The 11,745-nt window shown below is 44.9% G+C and overlaps 1 protein-coding gene across 2 annotated transcripts in view; it reads left to right on the forward strand.

The window, feature by feature from the left end:
• SAMD4A (sterile alpha motif domain containing 4A) overlaps window positions 1-5,204 on the forward strand; it is a 232,868-nt gene extending 227,664 nt beyond the window's left edge. For both annotated transcript variants that reach the window (XM_007445975.1, XM_007445976.1), the window contains one exon: window positions 836-5,204. In XM_007445975.1, coding sequence (XP_007446037.1) covers window positions 836-864 — 29 coding nt within the window. In that variant the 3' untranslated portion in view covers window positions 865-5,204. The remainder of the gene's footprint in view (window positions 1-835) is intronic.
• The last annotated feature ends 6,541 nt before the right edge of the window (window positions 5,205-11,745 follow it).

Below are 11,745 nucleotides of genomic sequence, written 5' to 3' on the forward strand. Positions count from 1 at the left end.
GTCCCCTGCATCGGCAGGCGGACTCTCAACCACTGGGCCACCAGGGAAGCCCCCGATCAGATTCTTGAGACAGAGAATCTGGATCAGTTTGGGTCAGCTGCATCGCTCTGGTCTGCTCAGCTGTCATCAGAGATCACAGTCACCACCACTCATCCCCGGCCTTTCAGCAGGGACTCAGGGGGAAAGGGAGATGCTCCCAAAGAAAGGGACATGAGCTGGACAGGTCCACCTGCATGTGTATTGCAAAACCTAGCTGGCTCTCTGCCGTATCTCCTGCCACTCCTCCTGTCCTTCAGCCTAAACCTCCAGCCCGCCCCCCAGGCCCACCATTTGATGAGCAGCATCACACCTGTACATGAGCTGTATGCCCTCCCCACCCTAATACTCTCCTGCCTCCTCTTTTCTTCTCCTACCAGACCATCTACAAAGTCATTTTCTTTCTCTGTGAAACCATCCTTGACTTCCAAGGGCAACCTAAACACTCCTTCCCCCATGTCACTGCTGTGCCTGGTACATACTCCATTACAGCAACCATCCCTCATGTGTCATTGTCAGTTTACATGTCTGTGTCCTGTCTAGGATATATATATACTTGGACTAAGTGTGAGGATTAGGTCTTTTCATCTTGGTTTCCAGGCTCAGTATGGCTCCTGGCAAAAATAGCTATGTTGAGTGGGTGGGTGTGTAAAGAAGGAGTGAATGGATAGATGGATGAATTTAACCCTTATCTGTCCTCAGAGACTGGGAGGTCCAACATGCATGACGCTGGAATCGGTGGGCATGAATGGAATTGCTTTGCTCACCTGTGCCCATTGTGTCCTCCTTTCTCTCCCAGACGGGGTTGACCGGACCTCCACAATCTAGAGCTGAAGATAAGAGTGACCGCGCTGGCCGTGAAATCGACTGCTGCGGGTCCAGTGTTAGCCATCTTCAGGGTTGCACAGAATCCTCCAAGATACTTTGCAGCCTTTTTTTTTTTCCCCCTGGTCCCTCTCCCATTTTGATTTTGTGAGAGCGTAGGTCGTCCTTGTAAACATATCAGTAGACCTGGGACTGGTTGTTTTGTCATTTGTTTCTGTCGTGGGATGGCTTGGTGTGGGGCATGGGGAGGGATCTCTAAGGGAAACATAGGACTGGGAACGGGTGGAGGGAATGCAAGTGGCTTCTTGGATGGAAATGAGGGGGGGAAAAAAAGAGGGTACCGCTTGGAAAGAGATGAGAGACTTGGGAGGGAGGCAGAAGCCCCAGCCCTTGGGAGCCTTCTCAGAAGCCTGCCTTCAGAGTCAGGCCCCAGGAGGAAAGCACAGATGCCTGTGACCAAAGCACAACGGCGGCTCGCTCTTTTATGTCTCCCCTGATTGGATTCCCTGAGGCCCCTGCTTGAAATCCAGCGGCAGAAGTCCACATGGCAACGGGGTCAGGAAGGGAGAAATTCCCTCCAACAAAATTTCAGATAAACTTTGATTTGTGTATTGTTTACATAACAATTTTAAAGGGTACATAATGTGTAAAGAGTTGGGATAGAACTTTTCTTCATACTATGGTTTTTGTAAAGAATTTGTTGCTATGGATTCATTTTTTCCCTCTATTTTTATAATAGCAGCAGGGTTGTCTTTTTAAATGGCTGCCAAGCTCTGCTTCTCGGGAAGACGGAGCTGTCACGTAGGCCTGAGTTGTGTCTCCCACCTGTGGGTGGGAGAAGTGTGTAGGTGGAGTTGAGGATGTGGCTGGAGTGGGCGGAGCACTGGGAAGGGCGCCACCATGTGATCGGTTATGGGATTGCGCGCAGTCACCTAGAGAGTCTAAAGGAATCCTGCCGCCCTTTCTATGCTGGATTTGCTTCTCACCCGGAGAACCTCTTTCTCCCCACCCTACTATGGGGTGTCATCCTATCACTCCTGGCCTCGCTCCACACACACACACACACACACACACACACACAGGTGGGTACAAGTTTCACTGGAGGAAAAAAGGCAAGGATGGGTATTTTTCCCTAGCAAGAGGCCTTAATACCCAGATAATAAGCTCAAAAGGCCGCTTTTGGGGGGTTGCTCGCAGGAACCCCAGCCTGGGGGCTGCAGCCCCTTGGCTCGCTCACCGCTGAGGAAGAGGAGGAAAAGAGCAAGGTCTGGCAACAGTGTATAAACGGTCAGTCAGCAAGTGGCAGAGAGAGCTGCGGGGAGACGTCCCAGGTGGGCAGTGGAAGATGTGAGAAAGGTCGACTTCGTGATGGAAATGATGATTCTATCACGTACGACAGGGATTTGCTGTGTTGTCGGCTGATTTATCCACCCACATGGAAGGGAGACAAAGCTACTACTTACATGGTGAGAGATTAACAAACTACGCTACCAAAAAGTAATAGCTCTATTTCTTAAGGGCAAGAAAGACTACGTTTGGAATTTGATGCAATAGAGGGTATTAGAGGAAATCCAAGAGGAGCTGTGCTCTGCGCTGGAAAATTGGGTTGTGTAAATGATGGTGTGACAGCTCAGCCAGAGGCGAGATCAGGGAGATGGTAGGAGGCCTGTTTATTGAATGGGTGTCTGGTACCATTTTGGGGGTTTGTTTTTTAGCAAAGTCAGAGTCGAAATTAAAGAGATCAGACCATGAAAATCACCGCGTTTGCTTGGGGTTATTTTTTAAAATAATGAAGTAAATACAATTTAAAAGGCCTTAATGAAATCCAAACAGCTTTCTTCTACCTTCAAGATTGAAAATGTACACCCAACACAGCCTTGGATGTTGTGAAGCTTGCAAAGTCTTCTTAAGGTCTAAAATGTGGGAACATCTTAACCACAGAGAGCCTTTAGCAAGCAAAGAACACTTGAATCCACAACATCCTGCACTGCATTTAAAAAGAAGGGGGGGGGCTCCCCATGGGTGATTATGTTCTAAAGATGCAAATTCATTTGCAGAAAGAGGCAGCATGTTTTAGTTGATATTTTTTAACCAAGTGCCATTAACATTCATCCTCCACTCCCCTTTTCTAAGCAAGCTTAGGGTTACTTGGGGAATGTGTTGGGATGGACAATCGTGTGAGCCAGGAAGGACAAGTCAAAGATGTTGAAGGCCAAAGGCAAGACCAGAGGGTTTGCGAAGGTGTTTTTTGGATGCTAAGAACGTTAATGGAAGAAAAAAACAATGGTATAACACATCTTGTGGAGAAATTAAAAAGCATTCAGATCTGCTGCAAAACACGTATATCCATAAACACTCCGGTTGTTCAGAAAACAGATTGTGAACACAATCACATTAGCATGAATCCTTTAAAAGGATGAAGACCTTAAAGTATTTGCAAATCTGAATTTCTATTTATTCCTTCACTGAATATAGAAACAATGGTTATCTGATTATTAGAGATATTATTTTGGATATGTTACTTATTAACTTGCTATGGCTGGTAACCATGATAAAGTCTGTTATTAATAACAACATATTCTTTTTTTAAAAGAAAAGCTTATTTTTCATTGACTGTGTATAGATTTATCTACTTAGTTGTGTTTTGCTCTTAGTGTTTTAATTTTTTTTTAAGTTGACTGTTCTGATAAATTTTAGGCGCCTGTCCCCACCTTGTTTTGAGTCCTGTGTTGACTGCAGGTATACAGCTCAATCTAAAAATCCTAAAGCAAAAGAACTTTATTTATAAAAAAAAAAAAAAATCAAACAGTTGCATGCATATAAGGCTGTGAAGTCGGATATTTAGTAATAAAGCGGCAGTGCCTTTTTTTGTATTTACCCATTGACCCCCAAATGCAACTGTTTTATATTAAGTAAATAGTAAACATTAAAAATCTCAGAGTAAAATCTATTTCACTACATGGGTTTTTTTTCTCCCCTTGTTCTGATTTAAGCAGTGTGTATTTGACATCTCTACATTGTCCCAGGGACAGTGGTGTTCTACGATATTGTTATCATGTATGATGTTTTATTGGTGCTTTTTATTCATAGTGGTTTCTTACCAGAAACAGTAGGAAGACACACATGAACTGTGTACAAGAAATGAAACATTGCTGCTGATATGTTTTGTTTTGTTTTCCACATGCTTTTTGAGTTTCACTTTTTAAACCAAGGGCCAGCAAGCAAAATAAATGCCCTGAAGAGGGCGGCTGTTTGCACCAAGCTCTCCAATGCTGTGTATTGACGGTCCCTTTTTGGTACTCAGGATTGGAGCTAGAGCTGGGCCCCCTCTCCCATTCATTTGAAGAGACACTGAGGGAAACAAGGTTTTCTTTTGAGGTGTCGTTGGCTGCCTTTTACGGAATGGGAGCCTTCTCTGGGTCTTCTGTTCTTCTGCCCCTCTTGTAGCTACTGCCAGTGCAAGGTTTGCAGATGCACGTTCCCCCTCTGGAACCGGGATCTCCCTGAGAGCCTGGCCTGGGGGCTGAGCTGGGTTGAATGCATAGGCGCACAACCAGAAGGGCAGCGAGGGGAGGAGAAAGCAGCCCCCATCTCGGTGGCCCTCTGGGGATGTCTTGGGCAGGTGGCCCCAGCTTGGGTGCAGGGAAGCAGCCTAACCAAGGCGTTCAGGTGTGCCTGTTACAAGAAGGCCCTGGGGAAGGATAATTTGCACATGGGGCTGTGATAACACTAATGTTGATTTTTTGTTTTACAAGTCATCAGAGATGTTTGCAAAGTGAGTTTTATTTTTTTGTAATTCCTTTATCTTTACTTAAAGGTGAATGTGTATTCCTCTGGGAGGAATAGGAAGAAAACAGGAATGTTAATAATGTCAAACAGAAGACTTCCTCCCTTATTAATATATAACCCTCATGTATTTATGCCTAATGTAAGCTGACTTTTAAAAAGCTTTCTTTTGTTGCATGCCCCGTGCAGACATCCCTATTGTACATGCATGCCTTTCGTCCTGTTTTCCTGTATAAAGTTAGCGAACAAAGAACTATTTTTGCCTAGTTCATGTTGCCAAGCAATGCATATTTTTAAAATTTGTCATATATGGAGATAGCATGTTTGTTACATGTAAAAGCTTTACTGATATACAGATATACTAATGTTTGAAGAAGCTGTTCTTTGCAAGAGTACAGTTTTCAAATGTTACCAGTGAAACACCCTTGTGGTTTAAACTTGCTACAATGTATTTATTACTCATTTCCTCCCATGTAACTAAGAATCATGGCTATATTTCATATCAACGTTATATTGAAAGTGAAGGGAAATGATTAATACAAGGTTTTGTAACACTGGTGTGTGTCTTTTTTCATTGTCGTCAATATGATCGATTAGAAAACAAGAACTGAATCTTAGAAGTAAGCCAGCCTGACATCCCGTAAACTGTTCCCCCCTGACCATTCTATGAAAACTGTGTCTTCCAACCATGAGCTACTTTTTTTTAACAAAAAGGTAGGGAGAGAGGTGTAAAATTTTATGCAGCTTGATCTGTGCCCAGAGTAACCAATAAATGTATCACCTGACTTAGGGGCATGTTTCTAAATAAAAACTCTAACCTTGCAGGTGGTACTGTTTATAGCTTGCTCTCCACCCTCAGTGCCTTTGAAATCATATTTTACCCCTTCACCACAGCATAAACAGTAGCCTCCTTGGAGCCTTGGGGTTTTCAATACACATGGCTTGAATCTTATTTTAATACTTCTAATTCCAGTAAGATATATACATTAATATAAATTCTAAATAATGTATCAGTTAAGCATATGGTTGGAGAGACAAACCTGGGTTTGAATTCGGCTCCAGCATTCTCTGGCTGTGTGATCTTGAGCAAGTTACTTAACCTCTCTGAGCCTTGGGTTTGGTTTGGGTTTTGGCCTATGACACTCAAGGTTTGTGTAGTTAAAACTCTAGTCCAAAAAATAAAAGAAAGAAAGAAAGGTAAAGACAAAATAAAACATAGGATACAGAGGTTATTACCACCAAAACCTAGCAACCTGAGATTTCTCTGAGGCAACCACAGCTTAACATTGTGACAGTGACCACCTGGTGACTGCCTTTCCACCAGGCTCAAGCTGCTCAAGAGACTGACAAAATCCAAAATGATCCCTGGAAAAGTGAAGAAATGCCTCGTAAGCTGAGACATTAAATGAAATTCCTCCTACAGTTAAATTCCCATAACCCAAGTGAGCTCTATCTCGGTATTCTGAGAGGAGAGGATAGTGTACAAGAGAAAAGTTGAGCCTCACTTTTGAAATGTGTGGAATGAGGGGAGATAAGAGAGTTGTGAGATTAGAGGGACCATAAAGGGCTCAGCACGGTGCCCAAAACGGGGTTAGTTAGCAATTTTTTTTTTTTTTTGCGGTACGCGGGCCTCTCACTGTTGTGGCCTCTCCCGTTGCGGAGCACAGGCTCCAGACGCACAGGCTCAGCGGCCACAGCTCACGGGCCCAGCAGCTCCGCGGCATGTGGGATCCTCCCGGACCGGGGCACGAACACGTGTCCCCTGCATCGGCAGGCGGACTCTCAACAATTGCACCACCAGGGAAGCCCTGCAATTTTTATCAGTAGAGCTGTAGCTCTTTGTCAGCCATCTTTGTAATGGAATGTTCAATCCTAGAGAAAAGGTTACTCCTGTAGTAAAGTTTTCAGGACTCCCCCTAGCAGTCCCTCCCAAAAAGAGATTTAATTGCATTTATTGAAGGGGGATGAATATCTATATAGCGTACTGGCTCGGAAGAGGCTGCAATGGGTTTGAGCCAGGAATCCAGAAGGAGCACAGATGGGTACAATCAACTCATACTCTCCAAGCTAATGAGAATGGCGGCCCAGGGGAACAGAAAACGGGACCAAACTCCTGTGAAAGTACCTTGGTTTTGTCCCTTGAACAGTCACTACATCTATATGTAGCCCTGACTCCTGATCAGCCCAAGACCTATTGTCCCCAGGGGCTGAGGGAAGGGCCTAGGGATATCGAAAATCTCATCCATAACCAGAACCTAATCCTCTAGAAAGATGACCAGTCAGGGTGGATCTGGCCCCCCCAAAGCACAGTGTGTCAGCCCACACTTTGTCCAGGCCCCTTTTCCCAGTGAGCTGTGCTAGCACATCAAACTCAGGCACTGATCTCACAGATACCATTCCACAGGCTTCTACAAGCACTCTCATTTTCTATCTTCCATCCACACATCACAAAACTTGAAAACTACCCCTTCCCTAGGCATTTCAGCCTCTGGCTGCTTAACTGCAGCTCTAGGATGGCCTAGCTCACTCGGTGCTTCTCAAACCACCTGTGAATTTTAGTTGTAGGGGGTGGCTGTTTATTTCCAACCCACATAGTCTAATTCTTTTTTAAAATACAAGAAAAATAAAAGAAAAAAATCACAATCCCCCAATCTCATGCTAGATTCAAAAGACAAAATTATTTTGTCAGATTGCTAAAAAGTAGTCCTGTTCTGGCTCCCTAAGTTCTGGGATCAGCCTGCAAAATCAGACTGGGAGATTGCCCTCAGGATGAGATGGTGGAAATCCTGACGCCAACATCTCCCTCCCCTGGGCTAACAATGCCTGCAATACAGCAGAGGAGCAGCCATCACATCACATCTGAGAGATGCATAGACATTGGCTCAAGAACAGCAAGTGCTGGGACTTCCCTGGCTGTCCAGTGGTTAAGACTTCGCCTTCCAATGCCCGGGGTGCAGGTTCGATCTCTGGCTGGGGAACTAAGATCCCACGTGGCTCACGGCCAAAAAAACAGAACATAAAACAGAAGCAATATTGTAACAAATTCAAGAAAAGACTTTAAAAATGGCCCACATCAAAAAAAAAAAAATCTTTAAAAAAAGTGGCAAGTGCTTTGTTCACTGGGCATTTCTAAGAGCTAAAAAAGCAATCCTTGAGAAAGGGGACATGTCAGCAGGGAAGGAAAAGGAGGGTCCAGACGGTAATGGGACCGGTGGTGGGAGGTTAGAGCCCAAACCTAAAGGGCTTGGAAATGGGTCACGTGAAAGAGCACCGTTTCCATGGTAACTTTGAGCAGTGGTCTTCATGCTCCTCCTCTCAGTTTCTGGCCCAGTGTCTTGAGACCGGAGGGTGGCCCCTCTGTGTGTGGGGGGGCGGGGGGTGTCTGTCCATGCATTTGGGACACGGGTACATAGAGTAGGAAATGCGGGTGCCTGGGAAGTTGCAAACTTTGGCAAACATCAGCACGACATCTCAGTTATGACCAAGGGGCTCCGCCGGAGCGCGTGATCTTTCCCTGTCCTCCCGGGTGTCAGCCCACCAGCCTTGCCCAAGGGGCCCTTGTGCACAGACAGTGACTTCTCTGTGATATGAACCTGGCCATTTGATGACTGAGAATTTCCTCCAAGGAATATTTTTCATTCTTCAGTGGTTTCTACTTGAACTTTTAAAACCCACGGAGAAATATTTTGGCAACGTTATAAAGCTCAGACTTTATAAAAAGACAGCTTTGTGTTGACATTAGACTCAGAGAGCATGTTTTTAAATAGTGTGTTCCACAGTTTTTTGAGGTTTTATGTTTTTAAGTCCAATCCAGGAGAAACAAAATCGGAGCTTTGGTGAGGGAAACGGTCCCACCAGAGCTATTGGAACTCAAGACAGCTGAAAGGCTCCAGTTAAACCTCCCTGTGGGGACCACAGCCGGGACTGGGTGTCCCTGTTTGTGCCAACATCCTTGGGAGATAGTTCCAGTTTTCCATGCCATAAAATTCTAACAGGCTTGGAGTGAAGTCAGACGAACCTACAAAACCCCAAGATCAAATTTGTCCAATTGGACCTCTCCACTTTGCTTTCTGTTAAGCTTATCCCAGATCTGTTCACTGGGAAAAAGCTAAACATGGATTTCCAGTACCTCTACCTGACTGAGTCCCTTTTGGCATTGACCTATAACTGTGTTACTCATCCAAGATGGAATATGTCCAAAGACAGCAAATTGTGGATGAGAGAAATAAAATGCATACATGACATCATTTCCCTCCCTCCATTACCAAATGCGCATATCCAACCCGGGGCGGAGAAAACACACCCTATGTGCTTTCTTCTGTTCTGTGCTTTGGGGTCTAGATGGCTTCATCTCCTAACTGACTCCACTTTGCTCTCCTAAGACACAGAACCCAAGCCCTTGTTCACCTGCAGTCACTGCATTTATCCAGAGGTGCTTCCAAAGTGTTCAGATCCAACCCATCTCCCAGAAAAGGCTTCAGGAAACAGACCCCAGTTTTGCTGTCTTCCTCCTACAACAGGATTTCCTCGGGACCAGGTGCTGACCAGCTGCATGTCTGGAAACAGAGGATACTTTGCAGGGGACAAGCACCAAGGTACTTCTGGACCCAGTAGGTAAAGTCCAGTGACAGTGAGCCATCTGTCCTGTGCCACTCAGAGAAAACCTGAGATGCCCCATCAGGCCCCCTGGGGGGTCTTTTTAGTCTCTTAGCCTGAATGATATGAGCCCAGGGGTCAGGGTGTCCACAAGGGGGCAGCAGGGGAATAGGGTTGCTGCTCTCTTCCCAGCAGACGGAAGTCAAACACCCACCAAGCCTCCCAGCTTCCTCTGAAGACAGGAAGCAACCCCGATGAATAGTTCTGGGAGAGAGCCTGGGAGCATTCCAGATCTGGAGGCAAGAGAGAGCTTGTGAATCTGAGGAACAGAAATAAGTAAATGGACGACTGGAACAGAGAATGGGGAGTGGTGGGTTTAGGGGGCTGGGGACTAGCTGGCGCCAGTCGCAGAGTCATAAAGGGCCTTGTTAACTGTGGTGAAAAGTGCAGACTCCACCTTAACTACCGTAGCTGCCTTTGCCTGCCAGCAGTGTGATCACATATGAGGTTTTTGGTTTTGTAGAACAAAGAACCTAAGTGAAAAGCCTCCCTCCTGCCCCAGGCCCTCAGCACACCCCACCCCCAGGCATTCAGAGTTAGTTTCTTCTGTAGCCACCAAGTTATATTTTATACATTTACAAACACTGATATATTTTCTCTCTTTTTACAAACAAAAGAGCACAATGCGCACAGTGTTTGTCATTGTGTGCTATTTTTCTTTTTTTCCGCTTAGATCAGTTTTGGAAACCACTCTCTATCATTGCCTCATACTTTCTGATGACTGCTCAGGGCTCGAGTCTCTGGGCTAGTGGGATTTCACCAGTCCTGTGCTGATGGGCACTCACGCTGCCTTCATTCTTTCTGTTACAGGCACTGCTATGATGAAATACGTTGTACATGGGTTGTTTCACATATGTACAAGTGTTCCCACAAGTGGGAAAGTGGAATTGCTAGATTAAAGGGTATTATATCAGCGTTCTCCGGAGAAACACCAGTCAGATAGATAAATTACAGATAGATAGATGACAGATAGATAGATATGGGGGACTTATTGTAAGCAGTTACTCATTTGTAGGGGCTGGTAAGTCTGAAATCTGTAGGGAAGGTCAGAAGACTGGAAACTCAGGCAGGAACTCATGCTTCAGTCTTGAGGCAGAATTTCTCCTCCTAGAAACTTCAGTTTTTGCTCTTAAGACATTTAACTGATTGCATGAGGCCCACCTACATCATCAAGGGCACTCTTCTTTACTTGATGTCACCTGGCTATAGGTGCTGTTAACCACATCTACAAAATACCTTCACAGCAACACCTAGATTAGTGTTTGATTAAATAACTGGTACTAGAGCCTCGCCAAGCTGATAACAATCACATTTATCATTTTGTCATTTGGCTAACTTTTCCCAGGTTGTCTTCCATGGATTTATACATCTGGCAGCAATGGATGACAGTGCTTTATTTCTTACCCTCAGCAATTCCTATGTCACCAACTTAAAGAATATTTTCCAATCTAATGGGTGAAAAATAATATATGTCCTTTTCATTTGCATTTCACTTATTTGAGTGAGGGTGAGCATATTTTTATATGCTTAATAGTCATTCGTAATTTCCTTTGAACGGTCTGTCCATATATTTTCCCATTTTCTATCAAGTTGTTGGTCTTTTTCTAATAATTGGTAGAAGCTCTTTTTATATTGTGGAAATTACCTTTGGTCTGTGATATGAGTTAAAATACTTTTCCCAGTTTGTCTTTTTTTTTTTTTTTTTTGTTTGCGGCACGTGGGCCTCTCACTGTTGTGGCCTCTCCCGTTGTGGAGCACAGGCTCTGGACATGCAGGCCCAGCGGCCATGACTCACAGGCCCAGCCGCTCCGCGGCATGTGGGATCTTTCTGGACCGGTTTTTTTTTTTTTGCGGTACGTGGGCCTCTCACTGTTGCGGCCTCTCCCGTCGCGAAGCACAGGCTCCGGACGCGCAGCCTCAGCGGCCACGGCTCACGGGCCCAGCCGCTCCGCGGCACGTGGAGATCCTCCCAGACCGGGGCACGAATCCGCGTCCCCTGCATCGGCAGGCGGACTCTCAACCACTGCGCCACCAGGGAAGCCCTCCCAGTTTGTCTTTTGATTTTGCCTATAGTGATTGTTTCCATCGAGAATTTTTTTAATGCAGTTGAATTTCTTGATCCTTTCTTTTTTGGCTTCTGTATTTTGAATCTTATTTTAAAAGGCCCTTTTTGCTTTGAGATATACTATATTTTCCTCTGGTACTTTTATGGGTTCACTTTTTTACATTTATACATTTGAACCATTCCTTGTGTAAAGTATGAGGTAAGTATCCAATTTTATTTCTAGGCAAAGATGGCTACCCAGTTGTGCCTATGCTGTTTATTGAATAATCTATCTTTCCTCCACTGATTTGAAATGTCACTTTTGTAATATACCAACTTCCTCTGTGTATGTAGGTCTATTTCTAGACTTACTTTTTTTCTTTCCATTGATAAGTTTG

Source organism: Lipotes vexillifer, unplaced genomic scaffold (assembly GCF_000442215.2).
Source record: "Lipotes vexillifer unplaced genomic scaffold, Lipotes_vexillifer_v1.1 scaffold43, whole genome shotgun sequence".
NCBI classification, from domain to species: domain Eukaryota; kingdom Metazoa; phylum Chordata; class Mammalia; order Artiodactyla; family Lipotidae; genus Lipotes; species Lipotes vexillifer.